The 14,588-nt window shown below is 53.5% G+C and overlaps 1 protein-coding gene across 1 annotated transcript; it reads right to left on the bottom strand.

The window, feature by feature from the left end:
• Window positions 1-3,910: 3,910 nt before the first annotated feature.
• LOC105478560 (forkhead box A3) lies at window positions 3,911-13,866 on the bottom strand. The gene is made up of 2 exons (XM_011735997.2): window positions 13,667-13,866; window positions 3,911-5,634 (listed from the first exon to the last, which is right to left on the bottom strand). Exons 1-2 carry the CDS (start codon window positions 13,733-13,735, stop codon window positions 4,648-4,650), a joined length of 1,056 nt encoding a protein of 351 aa, XP_011734299.1. The 5' UTR covers window positions 13,736-13,866; the 3' UTR covers window positions 3,911-4,647.
• Between the last annotated feature and the right edge of the window lie 722 nt (window positions 13,867-14,588).

Here is a 14,588-nt window from a genome sequence, read left to right as displayed (position 1 = left end):
CAGGCTATGGCGGAGAATGGGGGTGCCTGCCAGGGAGGGCTTGGGACCCCAGGACTACACTGGGCTGCCGTTGTCCCTCCCATCCTGCAGACCAGCGGGGTGCTTAGGGGCAATGACTCTGGGCCCAGACTGCCTGGGTTCATGCCCTAGCACCCCACTCATTATCTGTGCAAGTTACTTCACCTCTCTGTGCCTCGGTTTCATTCAACAGTAAAGTTGTGGGGAGCGGGAGGGATGCAGCCCATCAGTTCTGTAAGGTGCTAACACAATTCCTGACTCGTGGGAAGCCCTAGGAGCTTTTAATTATCATAATCACCATCATTACCATCATCATCATCATCATCATCGTCTCATGCCTCCTAATGCTGACAGCCCTCTGCCCACAGCTGGGACCCTGCCCCAGCCTCTGCCCCAACCCACAGGCCCTTCCCCTGGACCATGTCACCTTAGGCCCACAGCCCAGGGCCGCCTGTGTCCCCATGGCCACCCCATATCCCTGATTCGTGGTGTCCCGTGTCTGTCCATGCGTCCCATGTCTGACCGTGGTACTTTTCCACGTTGGACATCAGCCGGCTGTCCCTGGGGTGGGGGTCACACCTGCCCACGCCAGCAGAGCTGGTGGCCACCAGACACCCCGATGGATGGCCCCACCCTCCCCCAAGGACCCTACAACAACACCCCGCCCCTCCGGCCACCTGAGGTCCCCACTGGGGCGGCCTGAGGCCCGAGCCTGGGGACAGGAAGCCCCAGGCCTGGCCGCCCTGAAAGCCTCTTTCAGCCAGGGCCTCCTCCCGCCACCACCGACTCCTCCCGCGGAATAATATTTGGGCTGTTGGCCGGGGGGCGGGGGCCAGATCCGGAGGCCGCCTGGGAGAAGCCAGAAACCGCAGGGCTTCCTGCCTCGGGCTGGCCGACTCCGGGAGAGACCCCCAGGCCTGAGGGAGGGGGGCGGGTGCCTGGGGAGACTGAGGGCCTTTCTCTCGGCCCCAGTTGTTTTTTCCAGGAACCAGGAGGAATTCCCCGGCCTGCCCAGGACAGCGAGGCTGGTGGGATGGACGGGGAGCCAGCGCGGCAGGGGGCGGGGGTGACACGCAGCCGGCAAGGCGGGGCACAGCGACAGGAATAGAGGGCCTGGCCTGCGAGGTGGCAGGTAGAGGCGGAAACCCAGGGAGCTGGGAGAGGGATGGAGGCCAGAGAAAGAGAGACCAGAGATCCAGGAAAGGAGTAGGGGGAGACGGACCCCAGGAAAGAGTCACTCTGAGAGGAGGGAGAAACCCAGAGACCCAGGGGAAGGGTGGGAGCGAGTCAAAGCAGTAGAGAGAAAAGGGGCAGTGCGGGGAGAGAGAGAGAGAGAGCATGAAGTGAGCCATAGGAGAGACAGACACACAGAGACAGTACCAGCAACTCAATGACACCAACAGACACAGATAACAGATAAAAGCACAGAAAGAGGGTCAGGGACAGACTGATACAGAAAGAAATGACACTGGCCAGGCACGGTGGCTCATGTCTGTAATCTCAGCACTTTGGGAGGCTGAGGCAGAAGGATTACTTGAGGCCAGGAGTTCAAGAATAGCCTGAGCAACACAGGGAGACCCCTTCTCCATAAAAAATTTAAAAATTAACCAGGCGTGGTGGTGTGCACCTGTAGTCCTAGCTACTCGAGAGGCTGAGGAGGGAGGATTGCTTGAGTGCGGTAAGTCGACACTGCAGTGAGCTGTGATTATGCCACTGCACTCCAGCATGGGTGACAGAGCAAGACCCTGTCTCAAAAAAACAAAAAAAGAAAGAAAGAAAAAAAGAAAGAAGGAAGAAAGGAAGGAGGAAGGGAGGGAAAGAAAAGGAGGAAAAAAAGGACACTAAGAGACAAGGAGAAAGATGGACCCACAGAAACTGAAAGACGCATCACACCAGTGTGCATGCACGCGCGCACACACACACACACACACACGTGGATTAGAGTCTTTGGTCTTCAAATGACTAAATGGCTGTCTGGCTGACTGAATAAATGAATGAGCAACCAGAGAGCCAGCAACCAGAAAAGGCAGATGACGGATAAGGAAAAGACATAATCAGATCAACCTTGCCCACCCACTCCAGCCCCGCTGAATGACCTTAGCCCAGTCTCATCCCATCTGGGCCTCAGTTTCCATTCTGAAAGGAGAGGTGGGAGGTGCACAGTTGTGTTTCCCGGACAGCCAATCTGAGCAACAGACAGGCTGACTCAGAGTCACAGGAGAGACCTGGGGGACAGACACCCAGATCCCAAACCCAGAGGCTCACAGCGGCTGAAGGAGGATGCAGCTCCTTCCACACACACCCTCCTGCAAGTGACAGACACCAGGCCAGCCTACTCTCCACACATGTTCACATGCAAACGCAACAGTGACAAGTACACAGCAAAGGTGGCCATCAGACACACACAAACACACATGCTTTCTTTTTCTTTTTTTTTTTTTTCCCTTTGAGACAGAGTCTTGCTCTGTCGCCCAGGTTGGAGTGCAGCGGTGCAGTCTCGGCTCACTGCAACCTTTAGCTCACTGCAACCTCCAACCTCCGCCTCCCGGGTTCAAGCAATTCTCCTGCCTCAGCCTCCTGAGTAGCTGGGACTACAGGCGTAAGCCACCATGCCCGGCCTAATTATTGTATTTTAGTAGAGTATTTTTAGGTCAACTTCGCCATGTTGGCCAGGCTGGTCTCACAACTCCTGACCTCAAGTGACCCGCCCACCTCAACTTCCCAAAGTGCTGGGGTTACAGGCACAAGCCACCGCACCCAGACTACATGTTTTCTTTTAAGCATGTATACATGGACTCACAGAAATACAGAACACACAAGAACAGCCAGCCCTGCCATATGCATGTTGTCCCACACACGCATTCTCTGAGGCAGTGAGTTAGGCAGAGAGTGACATTCAGACACACACGTAACACGGTGTGAGACCCAGAGGGACCCAGGGATAGGTGTACACAGGGAACTACACACACAACACAATAAAGACATACACAAAAGGCAGGGCACAGTGGCTTACACCTGGAATCCCAGCACTTTGGGAGCCTGAGGTGGGTGGATCACTTGAGGTCAGGAGTTTGAGACCAGCCTGGTCAACATGGTGAAACCATGTCTCTACTAAAAATACAAAAATTAGCCAGGTGTCGTGGCGGGCACCTGTAATCCCAGCTGCTTGGGAGGCTGAGGCAAGAGAATCACTTGAACCCAGGAGGCGGAGGTTCCCGTGAGCCGAGATTGTGCTACACACTCCAGCCTGGGCAACAGAGCAAGACCCTGTCTCAAAAAAAAAAAAAAAAAAAAAAAAAACATACACAAGAGTCTGATATCCCCAACCACAAGTAAGCACATAACCAGGGTATGAACAGACACACAAACCCACACAATCAAGGGATACCGACAACAGACAACACTCTGTGGTAGACCATGAGGACCCCAGTAGGCATAGTGCTATCCTATGACACACAGAGCACACACACGCACACACACACGCAGATAAACTCCAACACGTGCACAATCTCCAGTCATTGAATTGACACCTCATCTGTCCTTTTTCCTCCTCCCCAGCTTAGTCAAAGATTATTCGGCCGTTAGGCTTCCAGAGCCTCAGAGGTAGAGGTCTGTGTGTATGTCTGGGAGGTGGGGGTGGGGAGATGGCCTTGGTCACTGCAGAGCCACCTCCCCCTGCTGCTTTGGCCCCACTGCTGCGGGGGCTGCTATCTGTGAGCAAACTGTCCTTGGGGTCAGGGACAACAAAGAGCCAAAGGTCAGGTCGATGCCTCCCCCAACTCCTCCCCCAGAGGCAGCCAGCTCTTGGGGGCAGGAAGCAGAAGGGACAGAGGAGCGCAAATTCAGGTGTTCAAGCCCCACAGGGCCCACTGGCCAAGGAAAAGAGACTCAGTAAGAGGCGGACATGGTGCCTTTAATGATTAAACACAGCCAGTACCCCGCTTCCCGGGCAAGAATCAGACTTCAGTAGAAATTCCCCATACCCTAACCAGCCTTTTCCGGTTTCTCCTGGACCAGAGTTGGGGGAAAGGGTGGGCTTCAGAGAAAACCAAGGAGTATTCTCACCGCCATCCCCTACCCAACCCATGCCAAAGAGAATGGTGACGACATGGCCAACACGGGCCTGCAGCAGCCATCATGGCACATGGTGGCCCACTGACATTGTCACCTACTCAGTATGATGTCCATCAAAGCACCCAATGGGCCACAAAAGGTGTTACACAGAATGGTGGCCAACTTGGCACCTACTGTGCCAAGAAGTACACCAAAAAAGAAGTGAGCACAGCACCTAATGGGGGGCCAAAAAAGATGTCACGGAAATGCTATCACCATCACACCCAAAGGGCCAACCAAGATGGTGGCTATCAAACCATGCAGTGGATCAGCCAATAACATCAATGTAGCAGTCCTCACAGTATCCAGTGGGCCACCAAAATGTATCCATGGTGGTTATCACAGTACCCAATGGATCAACACCATGCCCACTGAGACAGCAGTCGTCACAGTAAGTAATAGACCCACCCAGATGTCAACCAACGGGACAAGCAAAGTGTCACCAGAAGTGATCAGGCCCCAAGAGCTTTGTGGTATGAGCTCCAGCCATACCCACCACCATGTTCCCAGCCCCTGCTAGGATGCATTAAGCAGAGAGCGGGAATAAAGGCCCTGGTAGTAGACTCCAGCCTCCCCACCCTCAGCCCCGTAGCCCCCAAACCCCACGTCCAGTTTGGGAGGTGCTGGTGTCTGTTCTGACATCAGGTTGTTGATGGAGAAAGGGTGGTTGAAGTTGTAGGGCGCATCTAGCTTCAGCTCCCCTGGGAGCTCCAGGCCAGTGAAATAGGGTGTGGAGGAAGGGGGTGAGCCACAGTCCAGAGCCCCCACATCTTCCCCACCCTGGGCCTCAGGCTCAGGGGCCGGAGGTGGGGGCTGGGGCGGGGAGGTGACTGTGGCCACGGGGGGGGTGGTGGTCGAGGCAGCAGACCCTGTCCCGTTCCTAGTGGTGGTAGCAGCTCCACTGCCCCCTTTCTTCACCTTCTCCTCCAGCTTGAAGCGCTTCTGGCGGCGCAGGTAGCAACCGTTCTCAAACATGTTCCCTGAGCTGGGGTGCAGGGCCCAGTAGGAGCCCTTGCCAGGCTTGTCTGGGGAGCGCGCCACCTTGACGAAGCAATCGTTGAAAGACAGCGAGTGGCGAATGGAGTTCTGCCAGCGCTGCTGATTCTCCCGGTAGTAAGGGAAGAGGTCCATGATCCACTGGTAGATTTCACTCAAGGTCAGCATCTTGCCCGGTGCCTGCTGGATGGCCATGGTGATGAGCGAGATGTAGGAATACGGTGGCTTGGCGTGTGCCAGGGGCCGCCGATACCCCTTCGGCATCTCCTTCCCATGCACCAGCCCAGGACCCGGGGCCCCATACCCTGAGCTGCTGCTGCCACCACTGGCACCCAGGCCTGGGAAGGTGGGCCCCAGGGGTGCTGCAGGTGCTGGGGGTGCCAGGGGTCCTGAGGGCAATGGGGAGGCAGGGAGCCCCCCAGGGGGATAGGGAGAGCTTAGAGGGTTCAGGGTCATGTAGGAGTTGAGGGGGGCCATGGTGGGAACTGGGGTCACCGGAGAGTAGACCTAGAGGGAAAGATGAAAGGGGTCAGTGGGGTTCCACTCTGCTGGTCAGCGAAGGATCCCAGGACCCACTGCACATCTGTCTGTCGTCCATCTTGCATCCTCTACAAATCCCTTCCATCATCGCTCTATCTGTAGAATGCGGTCTCTAAAGGTCTCTCCTCACTCCCTAGACATGCCCTTTCTGCTCCCCACTTTCCCACCCACCATGCTCCCATACACTCAAGGTCATCCTTTAAGTGATTCTCCAGGGTTTGGGACACCCAGGGGAGTCTCTGAAACCCTTTGAGGATGTCCACGAAGTCAAAACTATTTTCAAAATAATAGTATTTTTTTTTGGCCGGGTGCGGTGGCTCAAGCCTGTAATCCCAGCACTTTGGGAGGCCGAGGCGGGCGGATCACAAGGTCAGGAGATCGAGACCACAGTGAAACCCCGTCTCTACTAAAAATACAAAAAAATTAGCCGGGCGCGGTGGCGGGCGCCTGTAGTCCCAGCTACTCAGGAGGCTGAGGCAGGAGAATGGCGGGAACCCGGGAGGCGGAGCTTGCAGTGAGCCGAGATCGCGCCACTGCACTCCAGCCTGGGCAACAGCGTGAGACTCCGTCTCAAAAAAAAAAAAAAAAAAAAAGTATTTTTTTTTTTTCGAGGCAGAGTCTTGCTGTGTTGCCCAGGCTGGAGTGCAGTGGCACGATCTCGCCTCAATGCAACCTCCGCCTCCTGGGCTCAACTGATTCTCCTGCCTCCGCCTCCAGAGCAGCTGGGATTACAGGTGTGCGCCACCACGCCAGCTTTTTTTTTTTTTGTATTTTTAGTAGAGACGGGGTTTCTCCATGTTGGCCAGGCTGGTCTTGAACTCCTGACCTCGTGATCCACCCACCTCGGCATCCCCCAAGTGCTAAGATTACAGGCGTAAGCCACCGTACCCACAATCCTAAGTTATTATTAGCCCTTTTCACTCTCTTTCTCATGAAGTGTACAGTGGAGTTTTCCAGAGGGTGTTGATATTTCAACAGAGAGAATACAGAAGCAGACAGGAGAATCTAGCTGTCTTCCACTGGGCCAAACTTGATTAGCAGAAATGGAAAACAGTGCCACTCTTTTGACTAAATTTTTTGAAATTTGGTTCTTTTAATAGAAATGCTTTTACACTAACAAATGATTGCTATTTTTAAGTGAATTAATACATGATTTTAACATTTCTCAGTTCTAATTTTAAATACAGTAAATGTAGATAGACATAACCCACATCAACAGAAACTGTTTGGGCTCCTCAATAATTTTTTCCCACAGGGTCTCACTCTGTCACTCAGGCTGAAGTGCAGTGGTTCAGTCACAGCTCACTGTAGCCTCAAACTCCGGGGCTCAAGTGATCCTCCTGCCTCAGCCACCTAAGTAGCTGGGATTACAGGCAGGCATCACTACACCCGGATTATTTATTTATTTAGAGACAGAGTCTCACTCTGTTGCCCAGGCTGGAGTGCAGTGGTTCAATCTTGGCTCACTGCAACCTCCACCTCCCAAGTTCAAGCTATTATGTCTCAGCCTCCCAAGTGGCTGGAATTACGGGCATGCACTGCACACCCAGCTAATTTTTTTGTATTTTTAGTAGAGACGGGGATTCACCACATTGCCCAGGCTGTTCTCAAACTTCTGGTCTCAAGTAATCCTCCTGCCTCAGTCTCCCAAAGTAATCCCAGGACTTTGGGAGCTGAGGAGGGTGGATCACTTGAGGTCAGGAGTTCAAGACCAGCCTGGCAACATGGGAAAACCCTGTCTCTATCAAAAATACAAAAATCAGCCAGGCATCTTGCACACGCCTGTAATCCCAGCTACTCGGGAGGTTGAGGCAGGAGGATTGCTTGAGCCCAGCAGTCTGAGGCTGCAGTGAGCTGAGATAAGATTGCACAATTGCACTGCAGCCAGGGCAACAGAGCAAGACTGCATCTCAAAAACAAAACAACAACAACAAAAAAACAGGGGTGCAGAGTCCTGAGACCAAAAAATTTAATAACTGCTGGTTTATTAGTTAAATCAGCAGTTCTCAATTTTAGTAATCATAAAGAGTTATTATAGGCCAGGTGCAGTGGCTCACGCCTGTCATCCCACCACTTTGGGAGGCCAAGGCGGGCAGATCACAAGGTCAGGAGATCGAGACCATCTTGGCTAACACGGCGAAACCCCGTCTCTACTAAAAATACCAAAACAAAATTAGCTGGGCGAGGTGGCGGGCGCCTGTAGTCCCAGCTACTCGGGAGGCTGAGGCAGGAGAATGGCATGAACCCAGGAGGCGGAGCTTGCAGTGAGCTGAGATCACGCCACTGCACTCCAGCCTAGGCGACAGAGTGAGACTCCATCTCAAAAACAAACAAACAAACAAAAAACAGTTATTATAACTGTGATAATCTAACATATACGTGTAGCTCTTTTCAATCTTTTAGCTTATAAAATTACTGTATTTAGGCCAGGCATGGTGGCTCACACCTGTAATCCCAGCACTTGGGGAGGCCAAGGCAGGCGGATCACTTGAGGTCAGGAGTTCGAGACCAGCCAGGCCAACATGGCGAAACCCTGTCTCTACTAAAAATACAAAAAACAGCAGGGTATGGTGGCACGCGCCTATAGTCCCAGCTATTCAGGAGGCTACGGCAGAACTGCTTGAACCTAGGAGGTGGAGGTTGCAGTGAGCCAAGATTGCACCACTGCACTCCAGCCTGGGCGACAGAGCAAGACTCTGTCTCAAAAAAAAAAAAAAATAAATAAATAAATAAAAATAAAAAATTACTGTATTTATACATAAAAGTGTTTGAATATCACAAATCACTTTTCAACCTAATATTATGTATCTATTTACTATATATCTTCAAATCTAAGACTTCTCTGGAAGCTGCAGCATAACTTTATGTATTAATACAAACGGGAAAAACAGTTAAAATCATTGGACACCACTGACTGTAAAATGCATCCCATTTTTGGAAATGTTCAAATGGGGGAAAAAGGAGGATCCTAGGTCAATGGAACATGTTAGATATTGCAATGCCTTTCTAAGTAACCCTCTGTATATTCTTTCATTCATTCAACCAGTATTTATCAGTTAGCTGCTCCGTGCCAGGCGCTGTTCCAGGCACTTCACAAGAATGGTCTCCTTGAATCTTGACAACCGTACTATGGGAGGAGGTGTTATGATGATGCCCATTTTACAGCTGAGCTAGCTGAGGCCCAGAGAGGTTGTTGGGGTCACACAGCAAGAATGGGGGCAGAACTGGGATTCTGCAACCAGGCAGTCTGGCTCCAGACCTGTTCCAGGTCACGCTATAAACGCAGTGACTAGGCGAGGTGCGGTGGCTCACGCCTGTAATTCCAGCACTTTGGGAGGCTGAGGTGGGCGGATTGCTTGAGGTCGGGAGTTCAAGACCAGCCTGACCAACAGGGAGAAACCCCGTCTCTACTAAAAATACAAAATTAGCCGGACGTGGTGGCACATGCCTGCAATCCCAGCTACTAGGGAGGCTGAGGCAAGATAATTGCTTGAACACAGGAGGCAGAGGTTGTGGTGAGCCGAGATCGCGCCACTGCACTCCAGCCTGGGCAACAGAGCAAGACTCCATCTTAAAAAATAATAATCATAAAATAAAATAAAAGCAGGGACTAAGACAGAAATGCCTGCCCTCGTGGTGCTAACAGTCTAGCAGGAACACAACAGTGAACAGAATATGCCAGGAAAACATAGGCATGCTAGAAGGTTGTTTCTTTCTTTGTATCTACCTATCCCTTCTCAACCACTATCTCCCATCCTCTCTGCCTCATCCTCTATCTGGACCTTTCCCCACTGCCTCCTCTGAGGCCTGGGGTCTCATGGCACTGCGCGGGTTGGGGAAATGCTGCTATATGTAGCACTGGCTAGAGCCACCAAATGTGAGTTAACTGGATACTGCCTAATCTCCTGCCACTGTAAGCTTTTTTTTCTTTTTTTGTGAGACAGAGTCTCACTCCATTGCCCAGGCTGGAGTGCTGTGGTGCCATCTCAGCTCACTGCAACCTCTGCCTCCCAGGTTCAAGCGATTCTCCTGCCTCAGCCTCCTGAGTAGCTGGGATTACAGGCAGGCACCACACCACTCGGCTAATTTTTGTATTTTTAATAAAGACAGGGTTTCACCATGTTGGTCAGGCTAGTCTCGAATTCCTGACCTCAGGTGATCCTCCCGCCTCAGCCTCCCAAAGTGTTGAGATTACAGCCATGAGCCACCATGTCTGGCCCTACCACTGTCAGCTTCCGCAGGTCACAAGGTCGGGGGAGAAACGAGTCTTGCCAGGGTGGCTTAGGGAATCAGGGAGAGAGGGCAACCAACTCAACCCTAAGTCTAAGTTCCAGTGGAGAAATCCTCCACTCTTTCCTTTTCATGTCTCTCCAAGGAGCTCTTTCATCATGTCTCTTTGAATCTCTGTTGGCTATTTTTGCCTTTGTGTTACCTGTCTCAGTACCAGTACCCACATTCCCCTCTCCCATCTCCCTCCCCACCCCGGCATTGTTTTCCCTTCTGTCTCCTCCCTAACCTCTTTTGCTCTTCCTCCCTACCCCCCACCCCTCCCGAGTCCTCTCCCATCTTTCTTTCCCCTCCATCTTGGCGCCTGTCTCTCTCTCCAGCCTTCCATCTCTTTCTCCCTTCCCTGGCACTCTCTCTCACTACCCGACTCTACCCCACTCCCATCCCACCCCCAACTCCCACCTGTCTTCCTCCTTCAGCCCATCTTCTTGTCTTTTTTTTTTTTTTTTTGAGATAGAGTCTCACTCTGTCACCCAGGCTGGAGCGCAGTGACTCTATCTTGGCTCACTGCAACCTCTGCCTCCAGGGTTCAAGAGATTCTCCTGTCTCAATCTCCCAAGTAACTGGGATTATAGACATGCGCCACCACGCCCAGCTAATTTTTGTATTTTTAGTAGAGACGGTGTTTCACCATGTTGGCCAGGCTGGTCTTGAACTCCTGACCTCAAGTGATCCACCCTCTTCGGCCTCCCAAAGTGCTGGGATTACAGTCATGAGCCACTGTGCCCAGCCACCATCTTCCTATCAATCTATCTATCCATCCGTCTATCCAAGCATTTATCTATCTATCTATCTATCTATCTATCTATCTATCTATCTATCTCCCTCCCTTCCTCCCTCCCTTCAATGAATCCACTCCTCCTCACCCCAAGTCTCACAGTAAAATTGCAGCCACAGTTACTCCCTTCCCCCATGCAATCTCTCCCCCTGGTTGGTGGCTTCAGGTCCCCTCCCCAGAAAAAGAAAAGAGATGAGGTGAGAAGGTTATGGATTAGAGGGGTCCACAGAGTTTCCAAATCCTCCTGTACCCCCATCCCCCATTTCTCCAACCCAGTCAGGCTCTCTGGTATTGCACAGTAAGACAGATAGGGACCCCAGGGCCCTCCTTCCTGGCTCCCCACCCACCCGGAAGTCCTCCTTAAGGTCCGACCTCAAGCACTCCAGCTGCTCTAATCCACCCTAGGCTTTCTCACGCCCCGGGGCTGGGATGAACCCCTGGTGTCCGGGTCTGAACCGGATCTCCCCTGCCAGGGTGGGGCTGAGATTGGGGGAAGCCCTTGGGGGACCTGCACCCCCACACCAGGAGACTGGAATTTCTCCTCTTTCATTTCCTTATTGTCTCTGGAGAAGGGTGTGACAGGGAGCAGAGGAAGGCAGTGTGAAGCCAGAAGCCAAGTTTCTAGTCCCAGACAACCCAGGACCCCAGTGTTCTGCGTGCGGGGCTTCAGAGTTACTATCTCTAAAACAGGGGTGCAGCTAGACCAGCTAATCTGCAAGAACCTGAGACCAACAGGGATATCCCGGGATGGTAACTTTCCAAGTTCCTTCCAGACGGCAAGCTGAGTCACCCCAGCGGGAGGGTGCAACAAGTGGTTTGGGGACCCTCTCAGCTCTCAGTTGCTGGCTGAGTGTAGATATTTCTCTCCCCATTGTTCTGACCCAAGGGGAAGAGGTGGGCTCATTTGATGGGAAGACTCAGGAGAGCCTCAGACAGTATCACCTAACCATTTCCATTCCTCGAAATATTGCCTCTTCCAAAATATTCCCCAAAATGCTGATTACCTCCAGACTGTACCTCTACTACTATTATTATTATTTTTTGAGATAGGGTCTCATTCTGTCACCCAGGCTGGAGTGCTGTGATACGATCACAGCTCCCGGCAGCTCGAACTCCCAGCCTCAAGTGATCCTCTCACCTCAGCCTCCCAACCAAGTAGCTTAGACTACAGGCATGCCTGAGTAATTAAAAAAATTTTTTTTTTTTTGTAAAGACAGGGTCTCCCTATGTTTCCCAGGCTGGCCTGGAACTCCTGGGCTCAAGAGAGCCTCCCACTTTGACCTCCCAAAGTGCTGGGATTACAAGTGTGAGCCACTGTGCCAGCTATCCTTCAATTTCTGACACAATTTCCATACAAATTGTCCTCTAAACTTGGATCTATTCAGACTGTGCCCCAAATATCAATTCCTCCTGCCTAGACCCCCATCATTTACTTAAGATGTGCCCCCAAAACAACTGTAGTTGGTTTGTACAATTGGTCTATAGTCGGTTCCCTTAAATCAGGTCTGCAGACTGAGTTCTCCAGAGGCCCCGCTGGGATCACCCCCACTGCCTGGAACCCTCCATTTCCCACCTGGGTCTCTGCCTTCCCCATCTCACAACTGATACCTCCAGTCACCCTGCCTCCACCTCTCAACACTCCCAATCCCTTCCCCAGTTGGCCCTGCCTCACCCCACGTGCACCTCACACCTCCCCAAACCCAGGACTGGCCCCTCCCAGGCACCCTGCCAAGCCCTGAAGGCCTGGGGATCCAGGAGTCCCACCCTACAGTTTCAAGCCCCAGACTCAAGACTCAGGCACGCTGGGGGCCCCACAGCCACCAGATCTTGACTCCTTGGAGAACCCAGCCATTCCTGCCCCACACCCCATCTCAAGTCCACAGTCCCCTTCCAGGTTAGAAGTCCAAGTGTCCAGACCCCCATAATTCTCAGACCAAGACCCCAACCCCCAGCCCCCACACCCTCACAACGTTGATTATAGAGTGAGGTAGCTAAGGTGCAGGGATCGTTGCAGCACGAGGAATGGGGGTCAGACTTGAGGAAGGACTTTCTGTCTGTCCGGGTGAGGGAATGAAGACTATGCCCCCACCCCCTACTCCAGGGAAGCCTTGTCTGAGGTGAGACTGGATGGGAATTTTAGCAATAGCTGGAGGTTGCTGGTTTGCGGGGGAGCAGGGGAAGGTGCACAATCTAAAACTCTCCATCTTCCAATTTGGGGAGTCCCTGCTGAGGGTCATGGGTAGGGATTGTGGGGGGATGGAGAAGATCGGCCCCTCTCCTGCCAATGTGAATGGCCACATCTTCTGCTCTCAGATGCCCAACCCTAAGCCACCTGTTGTTTCACCCCCCAAAACGAAGCCTCATCTCTGAGCACCCCCATCTCTTACCCCTGAGCACCAATCCCTATTTCTGACCCTACCTTAGATCACCAGCTGATCCTTACCCCGAACCCCAGTTCTTTAACACTGTGTGCTGGCCCTGAGCTCCCACCTCAGTCTTCCCTTAATGGTGACTCCTCCTCCATCTTTTAGTCTTTCTTTCCCTCCAACTTTGAACCTCACATCCTGAAACCCCCCAGTCTGTCCCCTACCATGGAACTCTAATTCCTATCTTTGGTTTGTTCATATAAATCCCTTGCTTTTTGGGGCCCCAACACCTGGCTCCCACGTTTAAGGTGTGACCCGACCCTTGGCTAAATTCTCCTGACTTCCATTTTCAAGCCCCGGCCGCGGCGAGGCTGCCCAAACATTGCTCCCATCCATGCCTCGTCCCGGGTCCCTGACTTCCACACCTGGTCTCCGTGTTCCCAGTTCCTCGGCTGCCCAACTAGACGCCTTTGCCCCCATTTGAACCCACAACCAGTCCCTGCTCCATGTGAGCCCACACCCCGATACCTGCCCCCCACTTCCCGCTCCGCCATCCCCGAGGACACACCTCGCCCGCCTCCGGGTAGTAGCTCCACTCGGCCAGGTCATGGGCCTCCATCTTCACCGAGCCCAGCATCCCCCGGGCTTGTGCCCCCACCCGCCCCCGCTCCGGCCCCGGGGGAACGGAGCGCTCTGGATCTCTCCGCGGGCACGGCCCGAGCTCCCACCGGCGCCCGCCCGTCCGACCGCCCGGGGTACGGCTGTCCCGAGCGCCGCGGGAGGCGGCCACGCTTTATAGCCGGGACACCCCCGCCCTCGCCCGCCCCGGGCTCCCCTCCCGCCTCCCCGAGGGCGGCGCGCTCGGACTGGGGCGCCCCCTGCGGGATCGCCAGGAGACAGACCTCAGGCGCCGGGGACCTAAGCCCCGGGACGCGACAGCTGGGGGTGATTCAGGAGTGAGGGAGCAGGCGGCAGAGACGCTGCAGATACCAAGGCCCCCGAGGGCAGAACTCTGGAGCCTTTGTACCTCAGGGGGTTTCATCATCTCGACATGAGAGGACGAAGAGCCAGAGCCCTGCATGACCGTCGCGGAAGAAAGGGGAATCAGAGCGCCAGGGCCACTATGCGACTATAAGGACCCTTAAGAGGTCTCCGAAATCACATCCCCATTCGACAGACAGGAAGACTGAGACTTCCGACGGCTAGAAATGCTTCAGACTTGACCGGGCGCGGTGGCTCACGCCTGTAATTCCAGCACTGTGGGACGCCGAGGCGGGCGGGCGAATCACTTGAGGTCAGGAGTTTGAGACCAGCCTGGCCAACAGGGTGAAACCCCATCTCTTACAAAAACTAGCTAGGCGTGATGGTGCGTGCCTGTAATCCCAGCTATTCGGGAGGCTGAGGCAGGAGAATCGTTTGAACCTGGGAAGCGGTGGTTGCAGTGAGCCGAGATCGGGCCGCTGCGGTCCAGCCTGGGCGAGAGAGTGAGA

Source organism: Macaca nemestrina, chromosome 20 (assembly GCF_043159975.1).
Source record: "Macaca nemestrina isolate mMacNem1 chromosome 20, mMacNem.hap1, whole genome shotgun sequence".
Lineage (NCBI taxonomy): Eukaryota > Metazoa > Chordata > Mammalia > Primates > Cercopithecidae > Macaca > Macaca nemestrina.
The sequence above is the reverse complement of the archived record's forward strand: the minus strand, read 5'-3'. Positions and strand labels throughout refer to the sequence as shown.

Bases quoted from the DNA above. Each gene is read 5' to 3' on its own strand.
- LOC105478560 (XM_011735997.2), bottom strand. From the start codon at position 13,735: ATGCTGGGCTCGGTGAAGATGGAGGCCCATGACCTGGCCGAGTGGAGC. The intron at 5,635-13,666 runs GTGTGTCCTCGG...CTTTCCCTCTAG, and splicing joins ACTACCCGGAGGCGGGCGAG to GTCTACTCTCCGGTGACCCC.